This window comes from Liolophura sinensis, chromosome 4, assembly GCF_032854445.1.
Source record: "Liolophura sinensis isolate JHLJ2023 chromosome 4, CUHK_Ljap_v2, whole genome shotgun sequence".
Lineage (NCBI taxonomy): Eukaryota > Metazoa > Mollusca > Polyplacophora > Chitonida > Chitonidae > Liolophura > Liolophura sinensis.
In genome coordinates this window covers 19,053,705-19,073,570 of record NC_088298.1, presented here as the reverse complement: position 1 = coordinate 19,073,570, position 19,866 = coordinate 19,053,705, and the positions used below count along the sequence as shown (strand labels likewise).

At 39.3% G+C, this 19,866-nt stretch overlaps 1 protein-coding gene across 5 annotated transcripts in view; it reads right to left on the bottom strand.

Moving 5' to 3' along the window:
• LOC135464711 (titin-like) overlaps positions 1-19,866 on the bottom strand; it is a 110,321-nt gene that overhangs the window by 49,964 nt on the left and 40,491 nt on the right. For all 5 annotated transcript variants that reach the window (XM_064742215.1, XM_064742216.1, XM_064742218.1 and 2 more), the window contains 7 exons: positions 17,724-19,594; positions 16,238-17,054; positions 10,148-15,775; positions 9,415-9,570; positions 8,882-9,030; positions 8,431-8,596; positions 3,543-3,695 (listed from right to left, as the gene is read on the bottom strand). In XM_064742215.1, coding sequence (XP_064598285.1) covers positions 3,543-3,695; positions 8,431-8,596; positions 8,882-9,030; positions 9,415-9,570; positions 10,148-15,775; positions 16,238-17,054; positions 17,724-19,594 — 8,940 coding nt within the window. The remainder of the gene's footprint in view (positions 1-3,542; positions 3,696-8,430; positions 8,597-8,881; positions 9,031-9,414; positions 9,571-10,147; positions 15,776-16,237; positions 17,055-17,723; positions 19,595-19,866) is intronic.

The following is a 19,866-nucleotide window of genomic DNA, read 5'->3' as shown; positions in this document are numbered from 1 at the left end:
AGATTTAGTTGAAATGTTCAACTGAATTTCTACACCCTACCATGCATATAGCCCTATGGTTCATAATGTAACAAACCTAAACTGTAACACTGAAAGCCAAACATTCATATGCCGTATGGTTCATAATGTAACAAACCTAAACTGTAACACTGAAAGCCAAACATTCATATGCCGTATGGTTCATAATGTAACAAACCTAAACTGTAACACTGAAAGCCAAACATTCATATGCCATTAAAAAGAAATTATTCAAAGAGAGTAATAGCCTATTATTCAGACATAACACAGATAATAAATTTAAAAAGGCAAACCAATACAATTAACAAACATACATTCCTTCAGGGCAATTCACTTCTCCAGGATCGGAGTGGACAGGTTGCTTGACATGCTGATCAGGGTGTCTTCAGAAAAATACCGTCATTTCCACGAGGAAGGCATGCTTTTTGGTTCACACGGGAAGGGGGGGGGGGTGTGAGTGATGACAATTATACAAGAAATCATAGGAGGATGTGGACACGTGGACAGACAGACATACACACACACACAGACACAGATTAAATCCTCACGCATACAAATCCTTCATACAAACATTCCCTATGATAATCAAAGAATATCTGCCTTTGTCATATTTTTTATAAGTAAAATGTCTACACCTTGAAGTCAGCAACTGGTGTTTAACCAATTCATTACACAATATGCTTTCAAAACAAAAATGATTACAAATCTCGCAAAAATTATTCATTTTCATCAAATCATGATCAAAACACACCCACTTTAATTATAACATTTAAAAAGTTAAAACCATAGATGTCAGAGCAAACTGTATATCTTCTATGCTTACAGTTAAAAACATCATAATTTACAAACCCCATATTAATAACCCCAAGACTCAAATGTTAACTTTTTAAAAAATTGCTGGACAGTTACAAAATACAGCATTATTGGACAATTAGGCTCTAAAACCTAAAACAGCAACAAAGGGCAGAATACAGAGGAAAACAACACTTATCAGGAATTCAATATATTTTCACAGCCAATACTAACTGAAATCTACATTAAATCATCTAATAGGCAATAATCATCTCATTACAAGCGGGGTGTTTAACAAGTCATATTCACAAGCATAACAAGTCATATTTACAAGCATGAAAAGTCATATTCACAAGCAGGAAAGCAAAGCAGGGCAATGACAACTGAACTGTACAACATGGCAGTAATTACATTAATAAGCGTAAAGCATTCATTTAAAGAGAATTACAAAGAATAGTATTAAAAATGTGAATACTGCTGTCATTAAATGTCGCTGTAGGTAAATGGAATGTTACAATATCTTATAAAACAAGAACATGGTTTTAATTAAACACAGTTAATATCCACTCAAAGAAAAAATGCCACTCCTCGGTAAGGGCATTTTCCTGTGATGTTGCATTCTATAGGACGAATAACTTTTAGAATATGTAATAATACTGAACAAACACTATGGTTATCACTGTTATGTTCATATGTATAATTAGAGGTCCCTGGAGGACATTAAAGGTTATCAGCACTAATTCGCAGCAAAATGTCCCTAAGGATATTTTGTGAATTTTATTCTAACACGTTGGACAAGAATTAAAGAGTTTATCAAATTTGACTAAAATCCGAAATACTAAACTTCATATGCCCAAAATAAGAACGCACACACACAAAAAACAACAACCTGATATTTCTTTTTCTTCCTAAAGTTTCAAATTAGGAATGGCTTCCAATATAAAAATATTTCTAGAAGCACTTACGTAATTAATACAATCACAGTTACAATACCATGTACAACAAATACAGCCAATAACAGAGCGTTTACTTCAGGCCCCAAACAATGTATAAATATAATGCAGTTATAGTGAACAAATGTGCCATGCAACAGCGACTTCAGTCTTAGCCTGGCCAACTAACACATGCGCCAACCCAATACATCCTTATCAATTAATTTCCCCATCAAACTAACTTTTAATTAACTGGATACGTTACCTATCGATAAACATAGTATATAACTACAGAAACACAAAAATTCAAATATTCTATTCATAATAAAATTTTATTTGATAGATTCTAGAAATCATACAGAAATTATATTTGTTGTTTAATACATGACTTCAAAACTGGTCTACAGGAAGACTAATCTTGATTGGTCAAAACATGGTACATGTGCACGAACTTTCAAAGCAGATTGTCTTCCCAGAATTCACAGCGTGAGAGATAATGGAGTCGTATTTGAATATCAAAAGATATGCAGTTCTCAAAAAATATCTACATTCGTATATTATATTGTGTATATATATCACAGAAGAACTAAGGGGAGGTACTGAACTGTACAACCCTATGTATACACTTATATACATACTTACACCGAAAGCCTTAAAAAAATCAAACTTCCAATGAAAAAAATAAATAAAAAATAAATATCAAACATTACAAACTACATTGATCGAAACATTTGTAGTCCTTTTCAAAGAGGGTCAGTGCTTTTGAAAGACTTACAAACCTCAATGTAGGAATAAAGTTGTATAGTTTTTGGTCCTTTAGACTAAGGGGTTAGTAAGATGAAAGGTCACAAGTGAAACGAGAGGTGGCCATTTTGAATGCCACCACCCCGTTTCACCAATTGGTCAGGAAGTGACTAATTAGTAAGAAGGAATTCTGGGAAGACAAGTGTTTAAGTAACAGGTCTACACTAATCTGTCCAGCAGAAATGTTTCAATGATTCACCTAGGTCTTAAATAAATCAGTGTTTGATTTTGTGTTTTTAATTTTGACATAAATATAAACAGTGACTGAATCGGTGAAAGACATCATCCTTGAACTTATTTCCTGAAACTAAAATTGCACAAAACCAAAGTCATAAAAACAATTCAAAATTGGAGATTAGGTTGGTCAACTGAGTGTTACAGGAAAATCTTCACGTCTACAAAATCAAAACTTTATCAACATACAAAAATAAAATTTTCTATTAAAACGATCAAAACGAGTTAAGGGCTTGGGTTAGATTCTATATCTCCCAAGTGAAGCTAGTTTCATTTTACTTGACAAAAAACTAAAATAAAGACAAGCTTGGCTTTGTAATTCGTTCCTATCGTGTCTCTTCATCAAGAAATACATGTAATTCTCATTTGCATAAATAATTCAGAACAACAGATTTGAAAACGAGAAAACCATTGTTCATACCGTGTAGAAGGAATCTGGGCTAAGAATCAGAAATTTTGTGCTGACAACTAGCTAACACTTGGGACATAGAGGGGATTTCGCTACAAAATACACTTCAAACAGAAACCAAAAACAATGGTAAGACCTGCTCTCTAGAAACCATAAAACGAATCCACTTGCACAACCAAACGGTGTGAAAACGGCTGTTAATTAGGTCATGGGCAAACAGTAGAAGAAACACGACCAGAAACAGAATAAGAAACCGAAAAGCCAAGCAAGGAACCGAATCAGCATCATGGATATGATGACGGCCAGCAGGAACTTTTGCATGCTAGCGTCTTCCACATTTGTGGGCTGCCAACCTAAACTGGGCTGAAGCTCCTCGGGTAATTTTTCTGTGGGAATCTCCTGCTCCGTCACTTCTTCTTCAACTTCAGTGACTTCTTCTGTTTCCTGGGTGATTTTGATTTCCTGTGTCACTCGGACAGTTTCGGTTTCTTCAGGAATTTCAGGTTCTGAAAAATACAAATCAATCACTGACGTATTCATCCACATACACATCATACTTTTAAAATAATAAACAATTGCACAGGGAACGAAACAAAACATTTATTCTCTGATTAACCCCTATCAACCTGAGATATCGCTACCAGTGATTTTCCTGCACATTATTAAATTCCCATACATAATAATGTCTATTTTACTGTAAATCTGTAAAAAAAAAAAACCCTGAAAACCAACACTAAATCGCTTATTTTTGATGGTGGAAGTCATCAGAACTGAGGCTTTAAACTACGTAGTAAACAATGATGTTTTAAATTGTGCCTTATATTGGAGCTTTGCAAAACAGTCATACAATAATATAGCTTATATCCTCAACCCTGGAACAGATGTGGAAAATATTCCATAGTCACTGTGGTTAATAATTCGGGAAAAACTCAGCTAAAGCCACTTTTATGGAGGACAGTCAGTCTTTTGATAGCGCATTTTTAGGGGTCACAAGATTTTGTGGCTTATAAAGTTTCAAGGTTACTCGCCATTTATGGTCTTTTTCCATCAGTAGCAGTTGTGCTGGCTTGTCTTTGTATGTGATCTAGCCATATTGTCTGTGATCAAGCAATGTCATTTGTGATCCAACAATATCATGTGATCAAGCAATATCATGTGTATATTGTTTAAAACTGTGCCTTATATTGGAGCTGTGTGAACAGTCACACAGTAATACAGCTTATATTGTTCAAGACTGCAGCACTACACCCTTTAACAAGCTTGGGAAATTCAAGCGTATATTTCTCACACCTGGAACAGTTGTAGAAAATATCCCGTTGTGAATGTGGTTTATAATTCAGGGAAAACTTACAAAAATGCAGCTCAAACCATTTTATGGAGGACACTTTATCTTTTACTAGCGCATTTTTAGTGGCTACTAGAATTTGTGGCTTATAAGGTTTCAAGACTTTTCGCCATTTATGGTCTTTTTCCATCCGTAGCAGTTGTGCTGGCTTGTCTTTGTATGTGATGAAGCCATATCGTCTGTGATAAATGTTGTGTGATCAAGCAATATTGTGTGTGATCAACCAATATCATGTGATCAATATCGTGGAATTAAGCTGTAACGTGTGTGATCAACCAATATTGTGTATGATCAAGCAATATCGTGTGATTAATATTGTTTCTGGTCAATATCGTATGTGATCAATATCGTGTGAGCAAGCGAGCAAGCAATATCATGTGTGATCAAAGAATATCATGTGTGATTTGGCTATTACATATCGCAGCATTACAGCGAAATAGAGCAGTGGGCACTCGGACTGGAAGAAGATTTTACTGCGTTGCTGAACAGTAGGTTAAATGGGCCAAAGGAGATTCTATAAAGAGCCAAAGGTTATATTTTAATAGTTCAAATGAGCATTTAAACAAGGTTAAGAGAGTTTTGAAGAGCCAAAGGTGACTTTGAAAAGGGCTAAAAGAGATTTTTAATAGAGCCAAGGGAAGAGTTGTAAACATTCCTATCCCTAAACTCTTTACAATTTTAATTTAGAAAAAAAAAACTACTATACAAATTTACTGAAGGGAATCATGATAACTGTCTGGGTAATTCTCATACCATGAAGAAACCATCACTACTTGATGAAACCTTTAGCACCTGAGGAAACTGTTACTACCTGATTAACCTATCACATTTTAGGAAACTAGTATCTCTTCTCGAAACTATTATCACATCACGCAAGGAAACCTTAAAGCGTTGATGTCTTGAAGAAACCGTGACAACCTTCAAAAACTTTCCTCGGGATATCATCAGCCAAGGGCCTTCTGCTTCACGCAACATCCACATAATATAAATGGTCATCAACTATTTCTTGTGTGAACTTCTAGAACAGATATACCGAGTTGATACTCTTGCCAAATACTATACAATGTATATGTACACTACTTTGTGTTACTTCTCTCAGTTTCAAAACAAACACATGCCTAAACATTTGATGTGTAACACCACAAAGGTTTGATCAGAATAAATGGTGTACAGAATTTTGAGGATTTGGAAAGGCCAAACAAAAAAATGCTTATATTTTGTATAATGGATTTTGCTTTGTTGGAGCGTTGACCAAAATGGGTACAACTCCAGAAAATCTTTGCGCAGCTTGATAATGCTCATTTTCAAGCAGCTTCAGTAAGTATGTTCAACTCCTCCCCGAACAAACTTAAATGATCCAGTCAGAGACTCCTACCAGACACTTTGGCAGAATTTTAGATTTTTTTAGATTTCAGTATTGAGAAAAAAGCATACTGCAGTGCCATCTGAAAATTATGTCAATAAAGGAACTAACATTGCTCCAGTGACACATATGTGCGTCAACACAGACATATACCAACTGCCAACCAAACGGGCAACAATTCCTGGAAAGGTTGGATGATTCTGGCTGAAGGCTGGGGAGCATAGTTTGGACTTGTTATCAAGGGCTTCCACTACAGAAATACAGAGATTTTCTAGAGCATTATAGGAGATAGCATCCCTCGTATTCCAGCACCTACACGAAGCACACTGTGAAAACTTCATTCTACCCTATCTATTTAACAATACTTTTGAGTACTCATTTTCGAAGACTCACTAGGTCTTGAAAATTTTAAAATAATTTTCAAGTATTTTCATGGATTTCAAGGACCAGTGGAAATGCCTATTTTTGGCTCATGTCGAGAAGGAACAGTCAAGTCAAGAAGTGGTTAAACTATTCAGTAATTCTGAGATTAGAATGGTGCATATTGGATGAATATTGACACAGCTCAGTGTGAGCACCACTAAACCAATGCAATGACATGGCTACTGTTTATGAGTGCCGAAAATGAGCATCTTGTAAGCTGTGTTGAAAAAGTATGGCGATGTTTGTAACAACAATAACAACAACAACAGCAATAAAATTAATTCTAAGCAGGGTATTCTTAGAACATGAAACAACCATTTCGTGAAAAAAATTAAAGAAAAAAAAAGCATCGGCCTTTGTCAACATTTCATGCAGGTTTTCAAACCACTGCAAGCCATGCAGACAGAGAAACTCTACACCTGAGGTTCTTTCCTTTGCAAAAAGCATTTATTTCTATAACAGACAACAGCATTTGTACACAGAATGGTTGTTTCATGCTCTGAGACAGCAGGCAGCTTGCGCCAGCAACAAATCTATATAAACACAGTACAACTACATATACTTCCACCCTCAAAGAAAACTGAGCTCGCTGTTTTTAAATCACAATTTACAAGGACGAGGGTTTGTTCATTATTTGCTTGAGGGGGGAGCCTACAAACTACTAAAAATGCTGAGAAACTGTTGTTGATTAAATAGGCAGCAAAATATACATTATGAGAGAAAAAGTAACAAAGTTAAATATGTAATGAAATCTTTGAAAAAAAAACAACTTTGGCAAGATAAATAGAACATATGTAAAACAGAATTACAAAATAGCTTTGAAAACAATCCATAAATGTGCGAATGGGTGTTCTGTGCTCCAAATACTGTAGATTTGAAACAGTGGCGAATGATGGGGTCATTTCAGTTGCAAGTGCTCCATTTACAGTATCACTTACTCTTCAGGTCATCGAAACACAATCCCAAGAGGGTCGAAAATAAAGACCTACATGTATCATGCCTTCTAAACTCCTGAGGGTCATAGATATTATAAGTCAGGGTGGAGTAACAGAAGACACCATAACAGAGCGGTAAAACTGTAATTTATACAACTGGTAGATTAGACGAAAATTACCACATCAACATTGGCTACATTCTTGAGCTTTGCAACCATTTGGCAAAAATGTCTAAAAAATGAACACCACATGTCAGGATATGACAAACGCTATGTTTCATTTGTGCTGCCTTTAAGATAATTTTTCACCAGTAATCCAAACTTCGAAGACCTAAATTAGCTCCAGATGTGTAAATTTAACGATAGACAGCAGATGAGCCAAACGCAACAGCCCAATTGCCAGCCTTACATGTACAATCACAGGAAAATACCAACACCATTTTCCATTAAGAAAAAAACAATACTCCACAACTAGCACTTTTAAAACACTTCAAAAACTCTTCAAGCCTAAGGCTACAGCCAAAGCTCTTGCAAATTTATCGTATTGTCTGCATGACACTCATGGTATTTTCTTGCCATAAAGCCATACTTTAAAAACACCCATGATTCCCATGACCATCTCATGGCCATCTCATGGCCATCTCATGACCATCATGGCATAGTAAGACAAATGCATGCTATTAAGCAGAAAAAATCCCACATTGTCATCAGACATTACAACACATCCATACTTTTCAATCCAGTTTTCCATACATATTCTCCTCTGTACAATTAAATACAAGTAAAGAACTTCTCAGTGCTCACCGGTTATGTAGCACTTGATATATTCGTTACCGAGAGTAAATTGAAAAGGTTCTTTAAAATTTTTAGTACCAGTTATAAAAAAAAAAGTCAGAACATTTGATCAACAAATGTTCTTAGACAAAAGACGTTGCACAGGTGAATTTTGTCAAAAAGATGTTTCCTCTAAAGTGTGTCTAAAGTGTGCTGACATTTCCGTGTGACACTGCTGACTGGTTAAGCCATCATACGAGTACTCTCTCTTTACCACACCACCAGCCCACATTCGCAAGGCTAGCAAGCCAGACAAACTTTGGTGGCAGCAGTGGGATTGCGCATTACGAGGAAGGAACTCGCTAGCAGAGGGAGGCTGCAATGTCAAGCCCAGATGCTTACTTTCTAGGATTAGTTCAGCCCAAGTGGTCGCCACGCCAGCTTCGTTCTTCGCTTCACACATGAACTCCGACTCATCGTCTTCATGGACGTTAGGGATGATCAATGTGCAGACGCCATCTTGCAAGTCGATAACGAAATGATCGCTTGGAGTGATAACGACACCATCCTGAAAAACGGAAATTTAATTTTACGATTTATTTGGTGGATGTTTTGAAGACAACATTCCACTTTAAGTGACTGCAAAAAAAAATTTGCCTTATGCTGTATGCCAACCACACAAGTAGGAACTCAATTTTAACAGATATTTAAACATAATTGATCAAACAGCCAAACAACAAAGTAATGTTTTGTCGCCTTAATGATACAGGTACACATTTTAAGCTATTCATGAATGATTTGTGATCACACACAAAGGTTTCAAAGGATTATGGGAATGGCGTTTGCAATTTACCTGATACCAGGTGATGGTAGGAGCTGGCTGTCCTGTGACGACACACTCAAAGATGGCGGACATTCCCTCAAACACAGTACGGTGCTGAAGGTTCTGAGTGAACCGGGGCGCCTCAGGGGCACTCGGGAGTTCTTCTTCTAAAGGCAACTCTGCAAAAATAAAACACAAGATTACTTATAAATGTTTATTTGAGTGATCACGAAGCAACACTTTACCAGGGATCAGTCGAACAAAATATTTGTGGAACAGCGTGGACACTGGATCGTGATATTACAGGTCTTTTGCCTATCGCATTAAGCTAAGAGTACCAATATATAAGACTAGCTCAAGAGCATAGGCAGAAAAGCAACAATTGATATAGTTGGTATATGGTGACACCTCTAGATAACCCATGACATCTGGACTTGCTAACTTAATCTTATCCTGACTGAGACAGCAAAGGCGCTGCTGATTGTTATGCCATTGGGGATATATTAGTCTTGTTTAAAGAAAATTTAAATAAACCACGATTTGACAGTTAAATGTTAAGCTACCTGGTCCTTTTTCACTCTTTATTTCAATGTCCACTTCAGTCTTGTGTGTTTCCTCCACAACAGTTTCTTCTTGGATTTCGATTTCTTCTTTCGCCTCAAAGATTTCTTCTTTTGATTCCACAAGCTCTTGTTCTGACTCCTCACTGGCGGACAGAGCTGGTGTAAAAAAAAAAAACAGGACTAAATAGTTTTTTCTGTTCATTTTATAAGTTTGTTATAACAAATTCAAATTACGAATATTTCAGTTCCACAAAAGTTTTCAGGTTAAGGTATGGAACTTACCAAACAGGGCTAGGATGAAAGCACTAAGCCTTGAATCTTATCTGACAAATCTAAAGCTACATAGTGAACACAGATGAAACCAGATTTTAACCAAACAGGCTTAACAGGCTTTACTATTTGGTTAAAAGTTTGAATCTGAAGCACTTATGAATTCTACATGTTCCCATTGTTCTGACATTACAGATTAAGTTCAGGTCATTTAACATTGATGTTGAAATATCGAAAAAAAAGAATCTTTTAGAAATATAAACTGATTACTGAATTTAGATTTACATGCATTACATTACATTCATTGCGTTTATAGTTGAATTGTTACATTTACTGTACTAATTACTGATATGTTACAATTACTTCGCTATTATATTCCGTGAACTTGACACTGGTGACATTGTATCCTGTACTGACAGCTCAAATAATATGAAGAGAATAATTGCTGTGGAAAGTGACTTACGAAGTACAGTAATGTAGGCTGTGGAGACACTGTATCCGGCGATGTTTTCCAGCTTGACCGTGTATTCACCTTCATCTTCCACCATCAGGTCCTCCATGATGAGAGCACTGTAGTCCTTCTCCACGATGACTTCGAAGTCTTCCTCTTCGGGTTTAATCACACGGTCATCCATGTACCAGGTGACTTCTGGAGCCGGGGTTCCCGTAAAGTGAACCTCTAACTTCATAGTCTCAGTCTCTGTCAGTGTGATGTCGTCTTCAAGCGGTTTCGTGAAGGACGGGGCCTCCGGTTTCTCCTCAGGGGATTCTTCCGGAATTTGAACCACCATCTCGATTTCAGACGGCTGTGTTGGTTTCTGCTGTCCAATTTGGATCTGCATTGAAGTCACTTCAGTTTTTTCTGTAACCTCTTCTGATTTTTCAAACTCCATTCCCACGGTGACCACTTCTCTTTCCTCTTCGATCTGCTGTTCCAATGAGCTCACCTCTGTAACCTCTGTTTCGGGAGCGGCCTCCTCCTTCTGGACGGGTACAATGTCCAATGTGGACACTTCTGGCTGATCCTTAGGACCTATGACCATTTCAACCTCCGTAGTTTGGACAGTGACCTCTTGTTCAGCAGTTTCCACTGTGGACACTTCAGTCACCTCCTCCTCAGCCTTTTCCACAGCGACTTCCACAGTTGAGATCTGTTGGATTTCTGCTGATTTGTCGACAGGAATTTCTTCCACGACCAACTCTTCTTGTGATTCCTCCATTTCCACAGCGACCGGCTCAGAATCCAAGAGGATTTCTTCTTCCTCCTCTTCTTCTTCAGGAACAAGAACTTCCATGACTTCTGCAGCCTCTTCCGTCTCTTCCGGAAATTCCACACTAAGCCGTTTCTTGTCACAGATAATGTAGGACCTGGTAAACGTTATGAGTTCCTGAGATGGAGGTAGGCATTGGATTTCCAGCGTTTCCTCAAATACATCTTCTGGAAATTCGTCAGATTTTACTCTTGTGATTGTAGGACGAACAGTTTCAATCACCTCCTCGACTGGAGGACGTGTTTCGCTTTCTTCTTCCGATTCAATCACTTCTTCCGTAACCTTTACCTCTTCACTCACTTCCTTGCTTACTGTGACAGATGATTCAACACTAGTCTCCTCTGGCTGACTTGGTGCAAATTCGATTTCAACAACCTCTGGTTGCTGCTCGGGTTGGATTTCAACTTCCTCTTTGAAGGTTTCCTTGGAAGCTTGTTCTTCCTCTTCCTCCACTTCTTCTGTTTGTTGGGTTATCTTTAAAGTTTGTCTGAATGTAACTTCAGTTTCAGGCTGAGTTGGAGCAATCTCCATTTCCACGACCTGTGTTTGTGGCTGGGGTTGCAGTTCAACTTCTTCTCGGAAAGTTTCTTCTGCAGCTTCTTCCTCTTCTTCAACAACTATCTCTTCTTCAGTTTTCTGAGAAATGTCAAGTGTTTGTCTGAATGTGACTTCTGTTTCAGGCTGAGTTGGAGCAATCTCCATTTCCACGACCTGTGTTTGTGGCTGGGGTTGCAGTTCAACTTCTTCTCGGAAAGTTTCTTCTGCAGCTTCTTCCTCTTCTTCAACAACTATCTCTTCTTCAGTTTTCTGAGAAATGTCAAGTGTTTGTCTGAATGTGACTTCTGTTTCAGGCTGAGTTGGAGCAATCTCCATTTCCACGACCTGTGTTTGTGGCTGGGGTTGCAGTTCAACTTCTTCTCGGAAAGTTTCTTCTGCAGCTTCTTCCTCTTCTTCAACAACTATCTCTTCTTCAGTTTTCTGAGAAATGTCAAGTGTTTGTCTGAATGTGACTTCTGTTTCAGGCTGAGTTGGAGCAATCTCCATTTCCACGATTTGAGTTTGTGGCTGGGGTTGCAGTTCAACTTCTTCTCTGAAAGTTTCGTCTTCAGCTTGTTCCTCTTCTTCCACAACTATCTCTTCTTCAGACTCCTGTTTAATTTCTAAAGTCTGCTTGAATGTCACTTCAGTCTCAGGTTGTGTTGGAGCAATTTCAATTTCCACCTCTTCCCTGAACTCATCACCTTCAAACGATTCAGTTGTTTCTTCAGATTTTGTAGTGATTTCAAGAGTCTGTCTGTAGGACTCAACCGTTTCTGGTTGCATTGGAGATACCTCAAATTCCACCATTTCAGGTTGTGTTTCTGGCTGAACCTCAATCTCCTCTCTAAATGTTTCATCTTCTTTAATCGTGTCTTCTTCCTCTATAACTTGTTGCTGCGTTGTTATTTTCAAAGTTTGACGATATGTTGTTATAGTCTCTGTGTCAGTTGGCGCTATCTCCAGTTCAACAACTTCTGGTTGACTATCCGGACCTTCTTGGGTTTCTTCAACTTCTTCTTCCATGATCTCTTGCACAACCTCTTCTTCTTCTATAGTTTCCTCTTCTTCTACAGTTTCCTCTTCTTTGTGAACAGAAATCTCCAGTTCAATTTCTTCACGTTGTGTTTCTTGTTGAATTTCTAGCGACACCTCAGACCTGTGCGTGTCTAAGGCGACTTCACTCACAAACTGTTCCTTGCTTTCTGAAATAAGCTGTGTTGTTAACTCGGATGCAAATGATTCTATTTCCTCAGGGATTTCCTTGGAAACCACTTCTTCCTCAATCGGTCTTTCTTCCACGGCTTCAATCTCAGCAATACTGACATCCTGAGGGGTTTCTTCCACTACATCAGAGATATCAGGCTGTTCCTCAACTTGTTCGGCTATTTCTGCCTGTGTTTCAACTTGTTCTTCTGGTGCAGCTTGTTCAAGATCAGCTGTCACTTCTTCAGTCTGTCCCACTTCTGAAACTTCTTCAACCACTTCTGTAACTTCAGGCTGTTCCTCAACTTGTTCAGCGATATCTGCCTGTGTTTCAACTTCTTCTTCTGGTGCAGCTTGTTCAAGATCAGCTGTCACTTCTTCAGTTTGGCCCACTTCTGAAACTTCTTCAACCACTTCTGTAACTTCAGGCTGTTCCTCAACTTGTTCAGCAATTTCTGCCTGTGTTTCAACTTCTTCTTCTGGTGCAGCTTGTTCAAGTTCAGCTGTCACTTCTTCAGTCTGTCCCACTTCTGAAACTTCTTCAACCACTTCTGTAACTTCAGGCTGTTCTTCAACTTGTTCAGTGATTTCTGTCTGTGTTTCAACTTGTTCTTCTGGTGCAGCTTGTTCAAGATCAGCTGTCACTTCTTCAGTTTGGCCCACTTCTGAAACTTCTTCAACCACTTCTGTAACTTCAGGCTGTTCTTCAACTTGTTCAGCGATTTCAACCTGTGTTTCAACTTCTTCTTCTGGTGCAGCTTGTTCAAGATCAGCTGTCACTTCTTCAGTCTGTCCCATTTCTGAAACTTCTTCAACCACTTCTGTAACTTCAGGCTGTTCCTCAACTTGTTCAGCGATTTCTGCCTGTGTTTCAACTTCTTCTTCTGGTGCAGCTTGTTCAAGATCTGCTGTCACTTCTTCAGTCTGTCCCACTTCTGAAACTTCTTCAACCACTTCTGTAACTTCAGGCTGTTCCTCAACTTGTTCAGCGATTTCAACCTGTGTTTCAACTTCTTCTTCTGGTGCAGCTTGTTCAAGATCTGCTGTCACTTCTTCAGTCTGTCCCACTTCTGAAACTTCTTCAACCACTTCTGTAACATCAGGTTGTTCCTCAACTTGTTCGGCTATTTCTGCCTGTGTTTCAACTTCTTCTTCTGGTGCAGCTTGTTCAAGTTCAGCTGTCACTTCTTCAGTCTGTCCCACTTCTGAAACTTCTTCAACCACTTCTGTAACTTCAGGCTGTTCCTCAACTTGTTCAGCGATTTCTGCCTGTGTTTCAACTTCTTCTTCTGGTGTAGCTTGTTCAAGATCTGCTGTCACTTCTTCAGTTTGGCCCACTTCTGAAACTTCTTCAACCACTTCTGTAACACCAGGTTGTTCCTCAACTTGTTCAGCGATTTCAACCTGTGTTTCAACTTCTTCTTCTGGTGCAGCTTGTTCAAGATCAACTGTGACTTCTTCAGTCTGTCCCACTTCTGAAACTTCTTCAACCACTTCTGTAACTTCAGGCTGTTCCTCAACTTGTTCAGCGATTTCTGCCTGTGTTTCAACTTGTTCTTCTGGTGCAGCTTGTTCAAGTTCAGCTGTCACTTCTTCAGTCTGTCCCACTTCTGAAACTTCTTCAACCACTTCTGTAACTTCAGGCTGTTCTTCAACTTGTTCAGCGATTTCTGTCTGTGTTTCAACTTCTTCTTCTGGTGCAGCTTGTTCAAGTTCAGCTGTCACTTCTTCAGTCTGTCCCACTTCTGAAACTTCTTCAACCACTTCTGTAACTTCAGGCTGTTCCTCAACTTGTTCAGCAATTTCTGCCTGTGTTTCAACTTCTTCTTCTGGTGCAGCTTGTTCAAGATCAGCTGTCACTTCTTCAGTTTGGCCCACTTCTGAAACTTCTTCAACCACTTCTGTAACTTCAGGCTGTTCTTCAACTTGTTCAGTAATTTCTGCCTGTGTTTCAACTTCTTCTTCTGGTGCAGCTTGTTCAAGATCAGCTGTCACTTCTTCAGTCTGTCCCACTTCTGAAACTTCTTCAACCACTTCTGTAACTTCAGGCTGTTCTTCAACTTGTTCAGCGATTTCAACCTGTGTTTCAACTTCTTCTTCTGGTGCAGCTTGTTCAAGATCAGCTGTCACTTCTTCAGTTTGGCCCACTTCTGAAACTTCTTCAACCACTTCTGTAACTTCAGGCTGTTCTTCAACTTGTTCAGTGATTTCTGCCTGTGTTTCAACTTCTTCTTCTGGTGCAGCTTGTTCAAGATCTGCTGTCACTTCTTCAGCCTGTCCCACTTCTGAAACTTCTTCAACCACTTCTGTAACTTCAGGCTGTTCTTCAACTTGTTCAGCGATTTCTGCCTGTGTTTCAACTTCTTCTTCTGGTGCAGCTTGTTCAAGATCAGCTGTCACTTCTTCAGTCTGTCCCACTTCTGAAACTTCTTCAACCACTTCTGTAACATCAGGTTGTTCCTCAACTTGTTCAGCGATTTCAACCTGTGTTTCAACTTCTTCTTCTGGTGCAGCTTGTTCAAGTTCAGCTGTCACTTCTTCAGTCTGTCCCACTTCTGAAACTTCTTCGACCACCTCCGTAACTTGAGTTTCCTCGGCAGCTCCAGCAGATATCTCGGCAAGAGTCTCTGTCTCTTGTTCTTGAATTGCACCTTCCAGATCTGAAGTTTCCTCAATGACTTCACCCGTGTATTCTGTTTCTGGAGTGACTTCCTCTAAATCTGGTTGCACTACCATTTGCACCTCCTCCCCAACGTGGAATTCCAGAGATTGAGTTTCTGTGATCTGCTCAGGCTGTTCAGCTTCAAGACCCTCCACTTGATACAACTGAGCTTGGGTGATATCCTCGGCGGTTCCTTCCTCAGGTAGAGCTTCCGCCTGAGGAGTAGGAGAGACAACCAATTCGCTCATCAATCTCTCTTCAGTTTCCTCGATCTCAATCTGTTCTTGAACTTTTTCCATGCCAACAACAACTTCTTTTGTTGTGACTTGTAATTCGGCATCTGATTCTTCGGAAACAACTTTTGGTGATAGAGCGTCGGTAGAAGCCTCTTCACTGTCGGGAACATATTCATATGCTGCAAGAAAACAAGAAGAAATTACAATAATAATTAAAATATTAATAAAGTGTCATACACTGTGTAAGTAGACGTAGATGTAGTAATATTTTTACATTACTGTTATGAAACTCCTGAAACTTTGTTAATTATATGAGTTTTGAAAGATAAAATAAGAATGGGTTTGTTTTAGCTTGTTAATCCTGTGCCACAAGACATGCACTGCTTCTTGACAAGTTAAACAATTTTTTCACTGTTTAGAACATATACTGTATTTTCACCAGTGATAAATTACAGACTATATAATGCATCATTTCTGGATTCCTACATGCAACCTTAGTTCACTGTAACTTATTTCAAAATAATTTTAAAATGAAAGCTAAAGAGGGTTCACAAAATGTTAGATCTGATTTTCATCTTTTAGTGCGGCCAATATCCCGAAAACAAAAAAATTCATGCAGAAAATTTCTCAGTGACACTTACACTCAACTTCGAGGATATCTCTGGAGATGGCCTCCCCGAACTCATTGACAGCAACACATCGGTATTCTCCTTTGTCTTGAGGGAAGACTTCCACGATGAGCAGAGTACAGATTCCAGTCTCTCTATCATAGGTCATGCTAAAGTCTTGATTCTCTTCGATAACCATTTCGTCGTGATACCATGTGATGTCTGGCATGGGGATTCCTGTGACTTCACATCGGAACTTCACTTCTTCCCCATCCATGACCTTGATGCTGGTCAAATTAAAGATGAATTCTGGAGCCTTGCCCTCCGGGGCTTCTTCAAACTCCTCTTGTTCGGGCGACGGTTGTTTTTCTGGTGATTCAGACTTTTTCTCTTCTTCTGGCTGCTCTATGACAACTTCTTCTTCGGGTTGCTGCTGAGGTATCTGGATGGTCATCTGAACTTTTTCAGGTGCCTTAGGCTTCCCTGCTAATTCTATCGTCAGTTCCTGACGGTGGGTTTCCTCTTCTTCAACTTCTTCCTCGAATTCCATCTCTATCTGTGAGGTTACCGTTTCTTCCACAGTCTCAGTAACCTCAGGAGCTGGGATATCAATCTCAATCTCCTCTTGAGGCTGACCTGATATGTCCAGGATAAGTTCCTCTCTGTGAGTCTCCTCAGCTTCAACATAGTCTTTGTCTATGACCACCTCGCTGATGTGTGTGTCCTCCACAACTTCTTCAACTGCTTCTTTGTCAACCTGGACAGTCAGTTCCACTTCTTCCAAGGGCTTTCCTTGAATATCAAGGATCATTTCCTCTCTGAATGTTTCATCTTCATCTTCAGCAGTCATCTGAAGAACAACATGCAAACAAAGGTATTGCAGATACATTGCAAAACACTACGCAACAGACATTAAAACTAGAGCTATAACTAGAGATAGTTGTTATACATCGGGTGCACAAATTTTCACTTATTTATATGGTTGAGCTTTCATGCCTTACTGAACACTACTTCAACTTTATGACAGCAAATGGTTTTATAGGTGGAAAACACCATATATCTTTCGTCAGATACCAGACCAATTCGCTATCTTTCATGTCACAACCAAACACAGTCTTTAAGTTTTAAAAACTTACACCACCACAAAAATACAGACAATAAAATCAGCACAAAACATAATATCTATTTAATCCGATTCTTTAAAGTCTTTTCCACCTATATAAATTACAATTTTTTTTTTTTGGATTAGTTTTTAAGTGAAGGTGAAAAGGCTGCAGTCAAGAATTGGGTGTTAAATAATGAAGCCATCTGGAATTGCCGAGTTTCAATGTGTTATAGCTGTTTCACGACAGTAACACTTGGTAACTATGACGTTAAAAATTTTGTCGACCTTGTTAAAATAGAGAGACTTAAATAGATATAGACTTTGGCAGCATAGAAATTAAATAGGGTTCTTATTCCCGGCCCATTTCTTGTTGAGAGTGAAAAAAGAAGAAATACAAAAAAACAGAGATCTTACCTGCATCTCAATGGAAGACACCTCTGCTTTCTCCACAACAATCTGTGCTCGCTCTGTGATTTCCTGGGGTTGGGTGGGAGCTGGTATTTCCATTTCAACAATTTCTTTTGTCTCAGGCATTTCTTCTGGAAGAACAGCTGCTTCTTCAGGCTGTTCTTCTGGTGCTTCCGGAGCTTGAGAGATCTCTTGAGGAGCTTCCTCGGCAATGTCTTTAATTATCTCTTCCGCCATTTCTTCAGCAAAGTCTGTGACATCCGCAGAAACCTCAACGGTTTCTTCTCTAGTTTCTTCAGAAATGACAACTGGGGCCTCAGCCTCTTCCTCCAAAATTTTCTCTGCAACCTGTTCTAAAGTTTCTTCTGTGATTTCTTCAGCAATATCTTCGGTGACTTGACTTACTTCTTCAGGAGATTCTTCAGGAATTTCTGAAGGAGCTTCTTCCACAACTGCTTCTTTAGGTGGTTGTTCCTCTGTCACATCCTGGACTGCTTCTTCCACAACTTCAGATACCACTTCTGTGGTTTCCTCATGAACTTCTTGAACAGTTTCCATGATTTCCTCAGGCATGTCTTCAGACACTGCTGTTTCTTCTTCAGGAGCAACCTCAGAGACTTCTGCTGGTATTTCCTCAACTTCTGGTTGAACAGCTTCTTCAGGAACATGGGGAAGACCTTCAGAAACTTCTTCCACTTCAGCTGGTTTCTCTTCAGGGACTTCACTGACATCTTCTGGGGCAACTTGAACAACTTCTTTTAGAATTTCTTCCGCAACTTCCTGAGCAAACTCACTTACTTCAGGGGATACTTCAGTGACTTCATCAACTGCAGGTTGTTCAGGAATTTCCTCAGGGGCCTTTGCTTCCACATCTGGAGTTTCCTCAATATGTTCTTTCAAAGTTTCTTCAACCTGAGGTAATTCTTCAGGCACTTCTCTGATCTCAGTTGTTTCTTCGGGTGCAGTGGGCACTTCTTCAATAGCTCCTTCCAGAGTTTCCTCTACTTCTTCAGGCATCTCTTCGGCAAAGCATTCAGAAACTTCCTGATATTCTTCAGTTGATTCAGAGGATTGCTCAATGGTTTCTTCTGTGGTAACATCAACAACCACCTCTTGCTTATGAACCTCAACCTCTGTCTGCTTGATGACAATCTGAGACCTTTCAGTAACTTCTTGAGGCTGCTCTGGGGCAGGTACCCATGTCTCTGATACCTTCACTTCTGTCTCTTCTGAAATTTGTGTTTTTGGTTGCAATTGGATGCTGACTTCTTGTTTCTTCTTTTCCACGGTTTCTTCTACCTCTTCCTCTGTGGTTTCTTCAGTTTTGGTCATGTGAATAACAGTTTCACTGACTTGACTAACAGGGATGACAATTTCAGCCGTCTGAGGGGCACCTTCTGGAACAATCTCCTTGATTTCCACCTCAATTCTCTGGTGACTGACTTCTACAGATTCAGGTTGCTCCTCAGGAGCTTCCTGTGGCAAACTGAACTGAATTTCCACTTCCTCAGGCTGCTTCTCCTTGACAATCTCGATAGTTTCAGAATGCCTCTCTTCAGCTTGTACCTGAGGGGTCACCTGGATTTGCTGACCGACAACATTGGAACTCTCATCTACAGTGGTTTCTTCTGACACAACAGTGGTTACCGTTTTGGTTTCCTCAGTCACGGCCTGTGCCTCCTGGAATCCAAATCTAAGCTCCACAGTCTCTTCCTTGGGCTTAGTGTCCACTTCGATGGTTTCAGAAAACTGCTTGGACTCTGGAATCTCCACTAACTGTTCCATGGGGACAACTTCAGGTCGTTTGGAAATCTCTATCGTCTCCGTGTGAATCTCATCTGAGGAGACATCCGACGGTCCCTCACTCATGTAAGAGGCTGGAGAGAAACAAAGCGATACAGACATTCATTTATGTTTCATTTAATCCGAAAATACGGAAGTATTTTGATTGCAGCAAAGTAATTTATATGACATAATGCAAAAATTATTACGAACTATCAAAAATGATATTCGCAATGACACGATGGAAATACTGCTGATGTGGTGTTAAGCCATGGTCATTTATTAATTTATAGAAATATGACACAAATACTCACAAAAACTCGAAACATCACCTATAAATCTCTCAGCGGTGCAATAACTCTGATTA